The 17,893-nt window shown below is 39.8% G+C and overlaps 1 protein-coding gene and 1 long non-coding RNA gene across 4 annotated transcripts in view; both read right to left on the reverse strand.

Annotated features, from left to right (window-relative positions):
* Positions 1-17,893, reverse strand: part of LOC138970684 (uncharacterized) — a 94,993-nt gene that overhangs the window by 12,493 nt on the left and 64,607 nt on the right. The gene's annotated exons all lie outside the window — the stretch shown is intronic.
* The window catches only part of LOC138970676 (X-ray repair cross-complementing protein 5-like), a 66,549-nt gene continuing 49,784 nt past the window's right edge, over positions 1,129-17,893 (reverse strand). For 2 of the 3 annotated variants that reach the window (XM_070343149.1, XM_070343148.1), the window contains exon 20: positions 15,551-16,709. In XM_070343149.1, the coding sequence (XP_070199250.1) occupies positions 16,590-16,709 (120 nt within the window). In that variant the 3' untranslated portion in view covers positions 15,551-16,589. Of the gene's footprint in view, positions 3,069-15,550; positions 16,710-17,893 lie in introns of those variants that run through there. The other variant, XM_070343150.1, reaches the window with a different exon arrangement.

The raw sequence follows: 17,893 nt of genomic DNA on the forward strand, positions 1-17,893 counted from the left end.
AGACGACGATCGGAGTTTCTACCGGTAGAAACGACGATCGGAATAAAACGTTTGTGTGTGTGTGTGTGCAATGTAGGTGATTTTGTCAATTATGAACACAGTTCTATCTTACCGGAATGAACTCATTTTTAACGTTGTTTACAGAGCACCTGCATTTGTGGGAAATGTATTGACAATGTCAGCAAATATTGTTTACCTACTACAACTGCCTTCACAAGGTCTGTGGAATACTGTTTTCGGAAGTCAAACTAACAGAGATATTTCACGAATTGTGTTCACTCTGTAGGAAAAAAAAGAGTTGTGATTGCTGTCTTCGTCTGGTCAGTGAAGGCAGTTGTAGTAGGTGAACAATATTTGCTGACATTGTCAATACATTTCCCACAAATGCACGTGCTCTGTAAACAACGTTAAAAATGAGTTCATTCCGGTAAGATAGAACTGTATTCATAATTGACAAAATCACCTACATTGCACACACACACACACAAACGTTTTATTCCGAGGATCGTCGTTTCTACCGGTAGAAACGAGGATCCTCGTCTCTACTGGTAGAAACGTCGTTTCTACCAGATCTTCGTCTCTACCGTGACATATACATATACACAATGACAGAGTCACCGCAAACTTTGAACTGGCTCGTGCATGTTTTTTTTAAAGAAAACTCAAAATCGCTCAATACAAAGTCCTTTTCTTTGAAGAACATGCACATCACAGCACATGATCACTCTGAAACTGATCACTTGGCTGCCAACTGAAAAATCATGACGCATGTTATTCTGTCACCTGTGTATTTATAAGCGTCTTTTCAATCAACAGCCAAGTGATCATTGTATTAGTTAACGTTAAATGTGGCTGTCTTCTTCTTCTTCTGCGTTCGGGGGCTGAAACTCCCACGTACACTCGTGTTTTTTGCACGAGTGGAATTTTACGTGTATGACCGTTTTTTACCCTGCCATTTAGGCAGCCATACGCCGTTTTCGGAGGAAGCATGCTGGGTATTTTCGTGTTTCTATAACCCACCGAACTCTGACATGGATTACAGGATTTTTTCGTGCGCACTTGGTCTTGTGCTTGCGTGTACACACGGGGGTGTTCAGACACCGAGGAGAGTCTGCACACAAAGTTGACTCTGAGAAATAAATCTCTCGCCGAACGTGGGGACGAACTCACGCTGACAGCGGCCAACTGGATACAAATCCAGCGCGCTACCGACTGAGCTACATCCCCGCCCAAATGTGGCTGTGATATCCACATTTATCTGATAATGGCAGTGATCATGAGGTCCAATATGCATGCACTACACATTTTTATAATAATCACTTACAATATATATTTTTTAAACGGGCACAACTCTTCCACGGCCAAGTAAAAAAACACCTCAAAACAGTTATTTCTCAACATCGTCCATTATGCCAAGTAGTTCCAGTACACGATTTTGGAGAGAAAAAAAGTTCCAAATATGGTATTTGATTCCTATTGGGTTAGTTTATACAGACCACAACAAAAAGAAAACAAGCAGTTTAAGCCAGTGTCTTGTGATTTCAAGTATGATTAAAAATAGTCATCATTTGTAAGCATGGTCAGTATGAAATTCTAAAAATTGGTCGAAAACAAAATCATGCCATTGATCACATTAGAAAGGCAGCTCTTACTTCGCTTATGCAAGGCAAACAGTGCAAACACTGAAAAAGGACACACACAAGGACACGCACACACTGTCACACACACAAGGACACGCACACACTGTCACACACACAAGGACACGCACACACTGTCACACACACAAGGACACGCACACACTGTCACACACACACACACACACACACTAAAGAAAAAAGATGTGGAAAATACACAACAAACAAAGGAGACAACATTGCACTGTTTGCATCTCTGTTCTTTTCAGACAATAAAGCAGCACAGTTGCTTACTTTGCTTTCACTTCCTAATTACTTTTACATGCATAATCATACCTCAGATAGACGATTCTTAATGGCATGCAGAGTTTCCCCATTGTCTGTTACAATAAACAGGCCTTTTCAAAAATTTTAAGAAAGAAGAAACAGAATTATTAGTTTATACACTGTCACTGACATACAGTAAAAATTATACACAAAACTGACATGAGAAATGTTACCGGCTTCATTTATATATCTGTCACAACACACAAAATTCATTTACAATACCAACCTCTTATCAACAATACCTTGGCGGTTCACTGTGGATATTATTTGCAATCAGTAAAATCGAACACACTTTACATTTTACTTGTGCGCATAGGATTGATAACAGTCATAAGTATGAAATGTTTCCCATTTCTATGACAGGCAGATTCCTTTACTATTACTACCAATTATGATGTTCAGAGACATTTTTTACACATAATGAGAAGAAGCAGTTTCCCTTCTTTCCTTAAACTTGACCATTACTGAGTTTGACGATGATGTTAACCATAACTTGATAAGGTCCTGGCAGCTGATGCTGTGGCTACGTCAGGAAATGGTGATGATTATTCCACACCGTAGAAGTCGCTGTTTATGTCATGATGTTAACCATAAAGCAGCTGGTACCGTGAGAACACTAGGTGTTGTTGATGACAATTACTCCACACCGTAGAAGTCACTGTTGGCGTCATAATGTTAACCATAAAATAGCTGATGCTGTGACTGCGTCAGGAATCAGTCGTGATGACTTCAAGCATGGGGTGGTCTTCGTTTCCCCATGCCTCAGGTAGCAGCTGATGCAGAGAATTGGTCAGGAATCGGTCGTGATGATGATTAATCCACACCGTAGAAGTCGCTGAAAGAATCGATGATGTCTGCCTCCCTGGTGGCCAGACAGGGGATGTTGATGATGATTACTTGACACCGTAGAAGTCACTGTTGACGTCATGATGTTAACCATAAAGGAGCTGGTGCTGTGGCTACGTCAGGAATCGGTCGTGATGATGATTACTCGACATTGTAGTGGTCGCTGATGGCGTCGATGATGTCAGCCTTCCTGGTGGCCAGACAGGGGATGTTTGCGTTCCTGGCCGCCTCCTTCAGCACTGCCACCGTCAGCTTCCCCAACTGCAACAACAACAACAATAATGACACTTTGACAGGTTTTGTTTTCCAAACATTATGACATGACCTGCCCCTTGGAAATATTTTGGTGTGTGGCAGGTCCGTTTGTTGTACAGTTGAATCCCCCTTTTAAGACTTCCAAAAATCTGGGAAAATGAGGTCTTAACAGGAGTCAGTCTTTAAACGGGGGTAAATTTAAAGAGATTATGATCAGACAGTCTGAGAAAACAGGGTCTTAAAAGGGAGGGGGTCTTAAATTGGGGGTCTTAAAACAGGCAGATTCCACTGTAACTTCATGATATAGTCCTGTGAGGTTTCTCTCTGAAAATGTGGATTGATTTCTCCCTGAGGAAAGCAAAGGTGGCATTACAGTGCGGCATTAACCCATTTTCCCTCTTTTACCCGCATAGGTGTGTTATGGTGTGTTCCAAGGACTAAGACCTGTGAACTTGTTATCTTTATCAAGGGCAATTGTGCACACGGGGGTCTTGAGACACAGAGGAGAGAGGCCTGTACAATGTGAACTCAGAAATCCCTGTCCCAATCTGGGTTCTTCTTCTTGTCGTTTGCTGTTTTCTTTAATTTTCGTGGATCTGTTGGTTAAGGTGTGCCTGTTGGCCCAGATCCTCCGACTTCAGCCCTTAGGTTTCTTTCAGGGTTACCCCGCCCTTAGTTCCTGGCTCAAAAACCTAACCCTGGGAACACATGGGGGATTTCTTACCGGGGGTCCCACCCCGGGGCTAGAGCTTTTAATGCGGCTCTTACTCGTATGGTGTAACTGTCATCACTGAGACACGTAGGGAATTTATAGGGTAGTCAGTGTCATCTGCTAACCCACCCCGACCTGGTAGAGACACCGCTAGTTGGTCCGGGACTGCTTATTCTATATTCGCAGCTGGCCCCCATATCTGGGGGCCGTTCCCCTATCCGCCACCTGCATGGGGACCCGCCCGGTTGAGGATAGCCCCCCCCCCCCCCCCCTACTGAATTGGAAGTAGTCTGTTCCCGGCAATCTGGGTTCAAACCCACTCCTATAGCAAGTGCACGTACTGCACATTGAGCTCATGGCCCTGCCCTGAAAACAATTAATCTGTTAATCTGCTGATCAAGCTAGTCCCAACCTTTTTGTTTATATTTACACTGAATAATCAAGCTGGGAACTCTAACTTTGATTATACTGTGCTGCAGACAAACACACAATTTGAACTTCACAGAGAGAGAAAAGGAATGGAATTAAAAGAGAGAGACAGAGAGTGGTCAGAGTGAGGGGAGTGGTCTCAAACTGCACAAAATTATGAATATACTTATAAGCTATAGGAGCAGCTATAGGAGGCTTCCATTAAAGTTGAAATAAAATGTAATGCCTCACTTTTTCTGAGGCACTGTCTAAGAAATACACATTTCCATTTTGTTATCCTTTTTTGTTAAACTTTTTTGTTGTCGTACATTATCACTGAGAAACAAACTCTTAACATCTGAAGATGCAGAGTTGTCAGTCTTTTTCAACCACTCATCACCATTTCTGTGTCATATAATCATTAGGGAAGCTATAAGTCACGAGTAGCAGCCTTAACATAACCTTTTTGCAGCGCTGATAGCTCACTACAAAGACTAAATAGCCAGAAATCTAAGACTGTTTTGTATCATGAAGTACTGTATACATATATTATTGAATTTAATTACCCTTGTACGTTTTGGGGTGTATTGTCCAAGGAATTCTAAAATTCAAGAAAATGACTATAATTTAACCTATTTTAGTTAAGCAAACTAGCGCTAAGCATTTTTAATCATATTTCTAGTTTTCTGATAATATACTCGGTTCAGCTATTTGAACCTCTCTCTTTTATTTAATCTTCTGTATTTGTGTGTGTTTTGTAATTAATAAACAGTTTGATTTTGTTTTGAATACATTCATTCTTCAACACCATGAAGTCCTAAAATTTCTCTCTTTAAAAAAAAAAGTGTTTGTCTTCTTTAATGGTCTCCCTTCCTATTGCTGTTTGTGTAACTTTTGCGTATCTGTGCCTCTGTCCTCACCATACATGCAGCTGTGGGAGAGAGGGGTTGGACCGTATTCTCAAACTGTGGCCATTAACATATGAATATATATTTAGAACAGAGAAACCCCAGTTTGAGTCATACATACTGGACTACTGTGGAATGTTCTAGTCATCACCGACACTTACTGCACATGCGCCTACCTGAGTTGAGGCGTTCGCAGCTAGCCTACCTGAGAGTTATCGACGAAGCTGCAAGGAGAGCAGTCACAACAACTTCAATCTTACCATCTTATTCCAAGTGTTAAAGGTGAGACTTTGAGCTTAAACGTATTGAATGTCATTTCTTACTTTTGTTGTTGTTGAGGGTGTTACTCTGGGTGTCAGGATCAGGATCAGTACATTGCAGGCACCGTTTTAAAGGTTATCGTCGCAACAGGTGTATTTTGATTTCTCTTCCACTCACTATTCTTTCTGTCTTCATCGTCTGCACAGTGCTGATGTAATGTTACGTAACATGAACACATAGATCTACTCTCTACTTAGTTCTCCGTCTTCAAATTCAGCAATCTCTGTGTAAGAATATACTGAGTGAAGTAGCATAATAATAATATAATAATCATGAAAGCTTGTTGCACTGCTTCCTTCAATTACATTTTATTGACATTTATTTTAAGGTGGGGGACACACTGTTCAAAGCACCCAAGATTATGACCAGTTTTTGCTCTCACAAATGTTGTGTGTGTGTGTGTGATGTGCCTGTTTGTCTTTTTATCTCATACCTGCCTGTTTTATGTTTAAGGTTCTTTTTGTCCCAGCCTTCCCCCCTCCTTTTCTTTTTTACAAAGTCAAGTTTTAACATAGACAGGGAATCTGTTCGTCTGTCTGTGTGTGATAATGTGTATGTGTAGAGTGATTCATAGAAAACTTCTAGACCCATCTTCATGACACTTTACATGAGATTTCCTAAGAATTATATCCCCAAAAGTTGTTTCCCTCATTTTTTGATAAATGTCTTTGAAGACGTCTTATCCGCGGCTTGACATTTTGGTCAAGCAATCTTCGACGAAGCCCGGACTATGGAATTTCATTTCAGCTTGGAAGCTGAAAATATTATTTAATGAGTTTGGTCATTAAAAATCTGAATTCTAATTAAAGTTCAAATTGTAGTAGTTGATCGAAAAGTGATGTCATCTTATTCTTTATCATTTTCAAAATCATTACGTTTGGATTAAAAAAAAGCTGATAATAGTTAAAAAGAATAGAGAAAAAAAACTGTCCTGTGAAGCGATATGCCTTACTGCGCTATCCTGGCTTAAATTGACACTTTCTACACGCTTTTTTCGTGAACATGTTCATCGCTTTTTTGGGCGCATGGCCACAAGGGACAAAGCTATCTTGTTTTGGTGAGAAAAAAAATGCAGTCTGGTAATTTCATTCTGTGAGTAATCAACAGCTTGACTAAATGTCGTAGTTTCGCTTCATGCAACTTGTTTATTTCTCTCCTTCCTTCATTGGGATGTCTTCAGTTTGTTCATCTGTTCATGATTTTCAAGTTGAATATTGTTTTGATTTTCTTTTCAGAAATGATGTCCACACATCTGTGGAAATTGCTGACAGCTTTCATCATGGGATTGTGCTGGATCCAAGGATGTGATGGGTACACTCAGCTTACAATGACCATGCAGTTCGACTGGCGGTGTAAGCCTCTACATATTACGTCAACGGGTGCCTACATTGAAATCAGGAAGGTTGAACAACACCCCGACAACACTCAAATTTTGGCTACAGCATTCTGGAACAGTTCTAACGTGAGCAGTGACAGTCAATTTCTGAGCCGTGTACCAGGAGCTGAAGCTGGTGGCAGTGTACTTGAAGGCTTCCTGAATCTTACTTACCAGACTGCGCAAAGAAACAGTTCTGAGACCTTTCAGTGTGTATGGGCATACAATGATAAAGACGGATATAGACATGAAGCCACACCACACACACTAACAGTTAGGGCCGAACAATCTGAAGGTGTCTTTGGTGTGAAAGAAAACTTCAAGTTGCACATCAAGATGAAAGCAAGTCTGTCCCATGGGCTTTTTAAAATAGAGCCCTTCTTTGTTACCACAGATATTGAGAACAGCAACAAGACTGAGACACCCCTTTGGCAATGCGAAAAAGCCAAAGGAGTGTGCAATTTCACTGGCGTAGCTCTAAATTTTTTGACAGGCGTACCTCTAAATTTTACCTGTTCACAAGAATCTCCACAATCTGACAAGTTCAACTGCACAAATCTACCATACCACGAAGTTTGCCTTGACAACAGCCAAGTCGGTTCCAATGGCATATTACTTGGTGTGGTGATTCTAATAGTAACTCTATGTTTTATGTTCTGCTTCGTCGATGGAATTGGCATCAGATCTTTCATGAAGAACACCATTGCAAACACCCCCCCGATCAAGAGTATAGCCAAAGATGAAATCTCCAGGAATGATTCTGATGATGACAGCGGAACTGACAGTATCATGAACTCTGTCGAAATCATGAAAGCGGTGCAAGGAAGACCGTTCAAAGGAAACAAGTATCGTGCACCATTAAACCTGTAGCTCAGTGAAGAACCTTACTCGGTGGCAACTGTGTAGAAAGTAATTAAGATGCAAATGGTTAACTAAATGAAACTTGTGTTTGATGTGTAACGTTGAAATTGCGAATACCATGTTGTGTTGGATTTAACATTAATATGTTCTTTTTGTCTTGCTGTCTGTTGAAAACATAAAAGCAAATCACTGCAAGTTTCAATGCTTGATGCATGAATTGAATTTTTGTTCTGATATGTTTTATAGTTGTGAGTTGCACCAGGCTCAGATGTACATATCTTTTTGAAAACTTCAATAGTAAATTCTTTTCTGAAAATTAGTACAGTGCAGTGTATGTCTTTTGTTTCAACTTCTTATAATTATGTCAGGTGCTAATAATGCAAATGTAATGTACATGTATTTCCTGGAACACTTTGAGTTTCTATGTGATTGAATTTTTTTCTATCAATTTTCCTTTGTTTTAGTATAATTTTTTAGCTGATGAAGACATACGTCGAAACCGGTTCTATTCGTGTTGTCTGGTGAGTACAGTTTCATTGTTATCTTCTTTATGTGTTTGAAGTTTTATTTTTTCAATAGTTTTGTATAAGAAACTACATGTATGATAGACCATTTTCAATTAAATGTATGTTTCTCTTATACATTGTAGAAGTGGCACTTGTAAGAAGATATTAGGCTTTACCTCGCCCAAAACCTTTATTCTTTTTCCAATAAAGCAGAACTATCTATGCAAAACCAGATCAGCTATACACCACGTACCATATGCTATTCCAAAAATTCTTTTGCTGCTAAAACAGCGTGTGAAAGCACCTGCACTTTTGAAAGAGTATCTGTTACATTTCTGATAGCTGTTAGTGTTACCAAGCAGACTGATCGATCGAGTCATCAGAGACTTATATTATCAAACTGAAACTTGGAAAACAGCAGTGGTGTATTTCTAAAAAAAAACCATTACATGGTCACACTGACATAATACTCATGATCAGTCTTCCTAATTCTCAGAACCACTATCCCGCCCCACCCCACTTTAATCTGACTGTGTACAGAGAAGCTCAGTGTAATGCTGTTCCAATCATTAGTGCAGTTCTCTTGATTTTTTTTCTCTTTCAAAATAATTATTTGCTACCGTGTCAGTTTAGAGTAAAACAAATACATGTATTAATTGTTCATTCGTAACATTACGAACGGAGAAGCCTAAATCTTGATTTCCATCAGAACTGTGAAAGCAATTTTTTGATGAATCAAGACTTTACTGGTGTACACATGTTTTGCATACAATGTGTATTTATTTGCTAAATTATATTTGCTAATAAATGACTTCTGTAACAATTAAACATTATGTGCATTTTGTCTGCAGCCTCTGTTTGTGTGTCAGTGTGTGTGTGTGTGTGTCTCTTTAAATTTCATATGATTACATTATGACTGTCCCTCAGTCTCTGAAACCAGTCAAAACCAGAGATTTGTTTTAACATTATCATCTTAATCTTAATTATTATGAGTTGACTATTTGCGCCTCCATAAGGTTTTAATAATGCTGTGCATGAAAGGAATATTACTGTTTTATATGTTCTTACGTGTTATGTTGTAATGCTGTGATACACCACACCTGAGTTTCTCATCTTGAGATAATAAAGTTTTATACTCAGTCTATATGTGTGTGTGTGTGTGTGTGTGTGTGTGTGTGTGTCTCTAAATTTCATATGATTACATTATTAAACATTTTTCTCCTTAAAAAAAATCCAAAAACCAAGAGACTGCCAACGTTCCAAAATTCTGAATAAAAAAACAAGAAAGGTAGGTTGTTGGAACGTTTGTTATTGACAAAACAATACATTCACAGATATTTTGACCCAACGGTCTTTTAAGTGGGGAGACAAACAAATATTAACACAAAACTTATCTTGATAGTTCTATCCGTTTCACGCCCACTCATCAGGAAGCCGAGCGAATGAATGATTGTATGATAAAATGATGAAGATGGCATAATGTATACACATACAGAAGAACAATTAAAACAAACAAGAGGGTTGCAGTCAGGCAAGATGAGCAAATGCAAAAACAAATAGAACTATCAAGATAAGTTTTGTGTGAATATTTGTTTGTCTGTCCACTTAAAAGACCGTTGGGTCAAAATATCTGTGAATGTATTGTTTTGTCAATAACAAACGTTCCACCAACCTACCTTCATTTTTCTCCTTATTTTAATTGTATACAAATACTAACACTAAATGGACAGGTTGGCTAAAATAATGGAAGGCAAGCAGCACAGGGACATCAGAGAAAATCAAAACCAGAACATAGCTAACAATATACTACTACTAAATGTATAGTTTTCAACAATCCTTGTCAAAAAATGACATAGATGCATAATCAAGGTGGTTAGGTCTTCGTTTTCCTTAGAATTACTGAAAAGTACACATTTTCCTGTGTACATCAATTTGAAAAAGAAAAAAACTTGACTAAATGTAAAAAAGAGTATATACACATTGTCATTTTCATATTACATGCACCGGCTAGCATTTTAACACCCAATATGCTTCTTCACACACAATAAATAAAAAAAGAAAATGATTGAAATAATATCTTTGGTTTATTCATTATCCTGAGGTCCAGGTGAGGCTAGAGTGGTCGTACTTAAAACAGTTAAAGATATCTCAAACCAAAAACCAAACTATAACCAACAAAATACTAAAAGCTAAGCTCAACATAACACATCAGGGCCCCTCCCTTTGCCACAAAGATGCTTTTAATTCACCCCCTCACCCCATGCGTCTTTCCCGCCAGTCTTTTTCAAACCCTCGCATACACACACACACACCCCCCCCTCCCCCACATTATGTATTCAAAACAATAATGTGTACATTTTTGTTAACTCAGCTGTTAACTAGATGAGTTTTGTTTCCATACATCTGAACCTCTGATTTTACTTGATGTGGCACACAGATGAAATATATATATATATATATATTTTTTTTTTAATCAGCTGAGAGTAAAACTAACATTGTTTACAATAACAATGTACAGAAAGACCTAATCTTGGTTTCCATCAGAACTGTTAAAGCTTTTCTTGTTCAATCAAGACTTTTTTGGTGCATATGATGTTTTGCACACATTTTCTACCTGCTTCATTGTTGAACAAATTAAATGCTTACTGTCACAAAATCATGTGCATTTTGTGTGTTTGCCTGTCTGCCTGCCTGCCTGTGTGAGTGGCTAACTGTCAGTGTGTGTGTGTGTGTGTGTGTGTGTGTGTGTGTGTGTGTGCAGGGGTGCTTGTGTGTGTGTGTGTGTGTGTGTGTGTGTGTGTGTGTGTGTGTGTGTGTGTTTATATGATTACAATGACTGTCCCGCAGTCTCTGAAAGTATTTCAAGATGTCACAAATATCCTTTTACTTTTTCTCCTTATTCTAATTGTATACTAAGTACGGACAGGGTACAATGGCTACTTGGAAGATTATATAAATATGTCAAGCTGGAAATGTTCACATGTTTGGGAAAAAAGTTAAGGTTTCGCACTGTAATCAACACACACCCCCCCCCCCCCCTCCCCCCACATGCTATCCAGCAACATGATCCCAACAGCAGAATCCCCCCCCCCCCCTCCCCACATGTTTCATGCACTTTCCTAGTTCTTGGTATATGCAACCTGCTCTAGTTACTGAGCTATAAATAACCTCTGTGTGTCTGTGTGTGTGTGTGTGCAGTTCTCCCTCTCTCTCTCTCTCTCCCCCCTCTCTCCCTCTCGATCTCTATCTCTCTTAAGGTAAAGGAAGCTGAGGTCAAAAATGGGTTCATTCATTTGTGAGTCATCTGCTTATTCATGTAGTACAAGACTCGCCTGGCTAAGCAACTGTCCTCTGCTACAAATCTACATGAAGACATATATGACATTAGTGTTTATTACCACACCTCCTTTCCAGGTTAGTTTTGTACAAATAATAACTTTACAATATATATGTGCTTTGCATAAATTATATGCATATGTTATGTAAAATGTGTTTCCTTTCCCTACTGCACAATTTGAGCTAGTAAATTTGAATATAAGTACATTCCGTTTTTATTTTTAGAATTGAAAAAAACCCAATATGCTAATTTCTCAAAACTGGCTGTTTCCAGTGAAGGGAGGTTTGAGGGGTTAAAAATAGCGCTTAGGTGGTAGACCTAGTAATACACCATTCTGCCTGGCCTTCAGCACATTTCCTGGAAAGAAAATAGGATTGTTATTCACTGTGCTGTGCTACAGCCTGGCAAGGAGCACTTTCCACTACTAAGGTAGGATTTGGGTTTGAATTCGACCAGTTGCTATTGTTTTCTCTGTATTAGTGAGTACAGAATTCTTTGTTTTTTGACACTGTTTTCTCTGCTCATAATTCTGGAGCTCGTTTTAACGAACATGCTATGCTAACTTGGTTTTTCTGTCCCAACAACTAGTATCTATTTGGGACATGACGTGGTTATATGTTTAACTAATATGTGTGCCACAACATCTCTCAAGAAAGGGACAAGTCACTACAAGGTACAGTGGAACCTCTCTGTGTCATAATGGCAGTTGATGCGTAGTGTTGTGGTTTGTTGGAGTGCGCCGTGCGGCCCAACACATACGTCTTCAGCACTCGAGGTTTCTGTCAGGGTTACCTCACCCTTAGCTCATGGCCCAAGGACCTGCCCTGTGAGCACAAGGTTGGTCCATATTAGTCTGGCCTCTACCCTTCGGCCTGTCCAGCTTGGGAAGCCCTGCCAGGAGTTTACACTCCCGCTGGCATAGCTCTTAGGGTCACCGAGACACGCAAACCACCACACCACGTTAAGGAATGGGCCATGTGGTGGTGAACCTCTCTGTTAAGACCCTCCTTCCGGGAACAGACTACAATTGTACTTCTAATTCAGTAGGGGGGCGACTATCCTCAACCCCGCGGGTCCCCAAGTGCGATTATAGAATAAGCAGTCCCGTTGTCACAAACTCAAACCTCTGCTGAACAATCCTTCTCATTGCGGTCAATGCGCATGAGCCAATCTTGGACTTAAAAAATGTGACCCTTTGACTGAACGAACCATGTGTTAGGGTTAGGATTAGGGATATGATTAGGGTTAGGATTAGGGTAAGGGTTAGGGTTAGGTTGTTCACGACCTGATTAATCTCCCCATGTTAGCGCATGCCAAAACTTTGTTTACAACATTTTTGTGAAAAATGCTTATCTAGAATTTTTGTGCTCAACAGCACAGATTGATGTGTTTATATAATTTTGTGTTTGTTTTGCTGTAGGGGTGTCACAATCTGAGATTTCAAAATGTACATCTTTTTTTTGCAAGATCAAAGGATGATTTAAATTTCATTTGGCACTTTAAAAAATGAAGTTGACCATTATCAATCTTATTTGGTGACTTATGACTATGTTCGTATGCAAACATAAATTACATTAAATCATTGACATTTTGATTCTACCGTTTTCATTGTGCTTTTTCAGTCAGAGAGAGATCGAGAGGTGTGTGTGTGTGTGTGTGTGTGTGTGTGTGTGTGTGTGTGTGTGTGTTTGACATTAATCTCAAGGAAGTTGGTATTAAAATGCAGTGACACCACGTACAGTACCATCTCCATTTTTTTTTTTAAAGAGGTGAAGCTAGGAAACTATCAAACAACTTTGTCTACAAAAAAATGTAAAAAAAGTTTCGGGAACAAATATACAGTACCAGAAGTTTAATCAACACCAGTTCAGCAATTTTAACAGAATACATCCATGCTTGGGTCAGTCGATAGCACGATTCTGTCAATCGCATCAAGTGACCAATCAAAAAAGCAATAATAGTGCTAAGCTAAATTATAGTCAGATCTTGCATAAAAGTGTACAAGAAAATTCAGCTAAATTTCTCCAGTAGACCATAATTTTGTACCTAAGTAAAAACAGACATTTAAAAATGACCTGCATAGAATTCGAACCCTCTGACCCCAAAAGACATATTTTCTCGAACAATAAAACTCTTGTCATGGTTTTTATACGCTGTAGAAAAGTTCTATAATTTTATCTTGAAGGTGAGGCAAGATGTATACATATACACAATGACAGAGTCACCGCAAACTTTGAACTGGCTCGTGCATGTTTTTCTTTAGAGAAAACTCAAAATCATTATCAAAATTGACTGTCCGCTCAATACAAAGTCCTTTTCTTTGAAGAACATGCACATCACAGCACATGATCACTCTGAAACTGATCACTTGGCTGCCAACTGAAAAATCATGACGCATGTTATTCTGTCACCTGTGTACTATTTATAAGCGTCTTTTCAATCAACAGCCAAGTGATCATTGTATTAGTTAACGTTAAATGTGGCTGTCTTCTTCTTCTTCTTCTGCGTTCGTGGGCTGAAACTCCCACGTACACTCGTGTTTTTTGCACGAGTGGAATTTTACGTGTATGACCGTTTTTTACCCCGCCATTTAGGCAGCCATACGCCGTTTTCGGAGGAAGCATGCTGGGTATTTTCGTGTTTCTATAACCCACCGAACTCTGACATGGATTACAGGATCTTTTTCGTGCGCACTTGGTCTTGTGCTTGCGTGTACACACGGGGGTGTTCAGACACCGAGGAGAGTCTGCACACAAAGTTGACTCTGAGAAATAAATCTCTCGCCGAACGTGGGGACGAACTCACGCTGACAGCGGCCAACTGGATACAAATCCAGCGCGCTACCGACTGAGCTATATCCCCGCCCAAATGTGGCTGTGATATCCACATTTATCTGATAATGGCAGTGATCATGAGGTCCAATATGCATGCACTACACATTTTTATAATAATCACTTACAATATATATTTTTTAAACGGGCACAACTCTTCCACGGCCAAGTAAAAAAACACCTCAAAACAGTTATTTCTCAACATCGTCCATTATGCCAAGTAGTTCCAGTACACGATTTTGGAGAGAAAAAAAGTTCCAAATATGGTATTTGATTCCTATTGGGTTAGTTTATACAGACCACAACAAAAAGAAAACAAGCAGTTTAAGCCAGTGTCTTGTGATTTCAAGTATGATTAAAAATAGTCATTGTAAGCATGGTCAGTATGAAATCATGCCATTGATCACATTAGAAACGCAGCTCTTACTTCGCTTATGCAAGGCAAACACTGCAAACAAACTGAAAAAGGACACACACACCCACACACTGTGACACACACAAGGACACGCACACACTGTGACACACACAAGGACACGCACACACTGTGACACACACAAGGACACGCACACACTGTGACACATACAAGGACACGCACACACTGTGACACACACAAGGACACGCACACACTGTGACACACACACACACTGTGACACACACACACACTGTGACACACACAAGGACACGCACACACTGTGACACACACAAGGACACGCACACACTGTGACACACACAAGGACACGCACACACTGTGACACACACAAGGACACGCACACACTGTGACACACACAAGGACACGCACACACTGACACACACAAGGACACGCACACACTGTGACACACACAAGGACACACACACACTGTGACACACACAAGGACACACACACACACTGTCACACACAAGGACACACACACTGTGACACACACAAGGACACGCACACACTGTGACACACACAAGGACACGCACACACTGTGACACACACAAGGACACGCACACACTGTCACACACACAAGGACACGCACACACTGTCACACACACAAGGACACGCACACACTGTCACACACACAAGGACACGCACACACTGTCACACACACAAGGACACGCACACACTGTCACACACACAAGGACACGCACACACTGTCACACACACAAGGACACGCACACACTGTCTCACACACACACACACACTTAACAAAAAAGACGCAGAAAATACACAACAAACAAAAGGAGACAACATTGCACTGTTTGCATCTCTGTTCTTTTCAGACAATAAAGCAGCACAGTTGCTTACTTTGCTTTCACTTCCTAATTACTTTTACATGCATAATCATACCTCAGATAGACGATTCTTAATGGCATGCAGAGTTTCCCCATTGTCTGTTACAATAAACAGGCCTTTTCAAAAATTTTAAGAAAGAAGAAACAGAATTATTAGTTTATACACTGACATACAGTAAAAATTATTCACAAAACTGACATGAGAAATGTTATGGGCTTCATTTATAAATCTGTCACAACACCAACCTCTTATCAACAGAACCTTGGCGGTTCACAGTGGATATTATTTGCAATCAGTAAAATCGAACACACTTTACATTTTACTTGTGCGCATAGGATTGATAACAGTCATAAGTATGAAATGCATGTTTCCCATTTCTATGACTGGCAGATTCCTTTACTATTACTACCAATTATGATGTTTAGAGAAAATTTTTTACACATAATGAGAAGAAGCAGTTTCCCTTCTTTCCTTAAACTTGACCATTACTGAGTTTGACGATGATGTTAACCATTAGGTCCTGGCAGCTGATGCTGTGGCTACGTCAGGAAATGGTGATGATTATTCCACACCGTAGAAGTCGCTGTTTATGTCATGATGTTAACCATAAAGCAGCTGGTACCGTGAGAACACTAGGTGTTGTTGATGACAATTACTCCACATCGTAGAAATCGCTGTTGGCGTCATAATGTTAACCATAAAATAGCTGATGCTGTGACTGCGTCAGGAATCAGTCGTGATGACTTCAAGCATGGGGTGGTCTTCGTTTCCCCATGCCTCAGGTAGCAGCTGATGCAGAGAATCGGTCGTGATGATGATTAATCCACACCGTAGAAGTCGCTGAAAGAATCGATGATGTCTGCCTCCCTGGTGGCCAGACAGGGGATGTTGATGATTATTACTCGACACCCTAAAAGTCGCTGTTGGCGTCAAGATGTTAACCATAGAGTAGCTGATGCTGTGGCTACGTCAGGAATCGGTCGTGATGATGATTACTTGACGCTGTAGTGGTTACTGATGGTGTCAATGATATATGCCTTCCTGGTGGCCAGACAGGGGATGTTTGCGTTCCTGGCCGCCTCCTTCAGCACGGCCACCGTCAGCTTCCCAAGCTGAAACAACAACAACAATGACAGGTTTTGTTTTCCAAACATTATGACATGACCTGCCCCTTGGAAATATTTTGGTGTGTGGCAGGTCCGTTTGTTGTACAGTTGAATCCCCCTTTTAAGACTTCCAAAAATCTGGGAAAATGAGGTCTTAACAGGAGTCAGTCTTTAAACGGGGGTAAATTTACAGAGATTATGATCAGACAGTCTGAGAAAACAGTATCTTAAAAGGGAGGGAGTCTTACATTGGGGGTCTTAAAACAGGGATTCCACTGTAACTTCATGATATAGTCCTGTGAGGTTTCTCTCTGAAAATGTGGATTGATTTCTCCCTGAGGAAAGCAAAGGTGGCATTACAGTTAACCTGCATTACAGTTAACTACTGGACCGATCTTCATGAAACTTGACATGAGAGATCCTGAGTATTGTATCTCCAGACGTTTTTTTCCATTTGTTTAATTAATGTCTTTGATGACGTCATATCCGGCTTTTCGTGAAAGTTGAGGCGGCACTGTCACGCTCTCATTTTTCAACCAAGTTGGTTGAAATTTTGGTCAAGTAATCTTCGACAAAGCCCGGAATTTGGTATTGCATTTCAGCTTGGAGGCTTAAAATATTAATTAATGAGTTTGCTCATTAAAGTTGTCATTAAAATCGATTTTTCGCAAACAGATTTAAAATTGATTGCATCGTATTCTTCATCACATTCTGAATCTAAAAATATATACATAAGTTATGTTTACTCTTAAAATGTGATCACAATTAACGAAAAAAGATTACTTCTTACGATTAAAATTTGAGAAATCGATCCAAAAATGATTTCATCTTATTCTTTATCATTTCCTGATTCCAAAAACATATAGATATGATAGGTTGTATTCAAAACAAGCTCAGAAAGTTAAAGGCACAGTGCAGCTCACAGCCTTCGTTTTGCGTTTTTGTTGCAGCTGAGTGCATTTACAGTTCAAAAATCCTCCTATGGTAGTAAAACAAATCCAAAACTACCCAACGACGACATCTGTGAAGCTCGACAGTTTCTTGTTCACGCGAGTGCATAAATTAACCTAGTTATTATGTGGTGTTTGGTCGGAGTTCGATTCAACTGAGTGATTCCGGCCTCCATTTTGTTTTACACAAACTCATGATGATGTCTGACATAGTTTGCTAGTGACGTGTCTTTTTGTGCA

This window comes from Littorina saxatilis, linkage group LG7, assembly GCF_037325665.1.
Source record: "Littorina saxatilis isolate snail1 linkage group LG7, US_GU_Lsax_2.0, whole genome shotgun sequence".
Taxonomy (NCBI): domain Eukaryota; kingdom Metazoa; phylum Mollusca; class Gastropoda; order Littorinimorpha; family Littorinidae; genus Littorina; species Littorina saxatilis.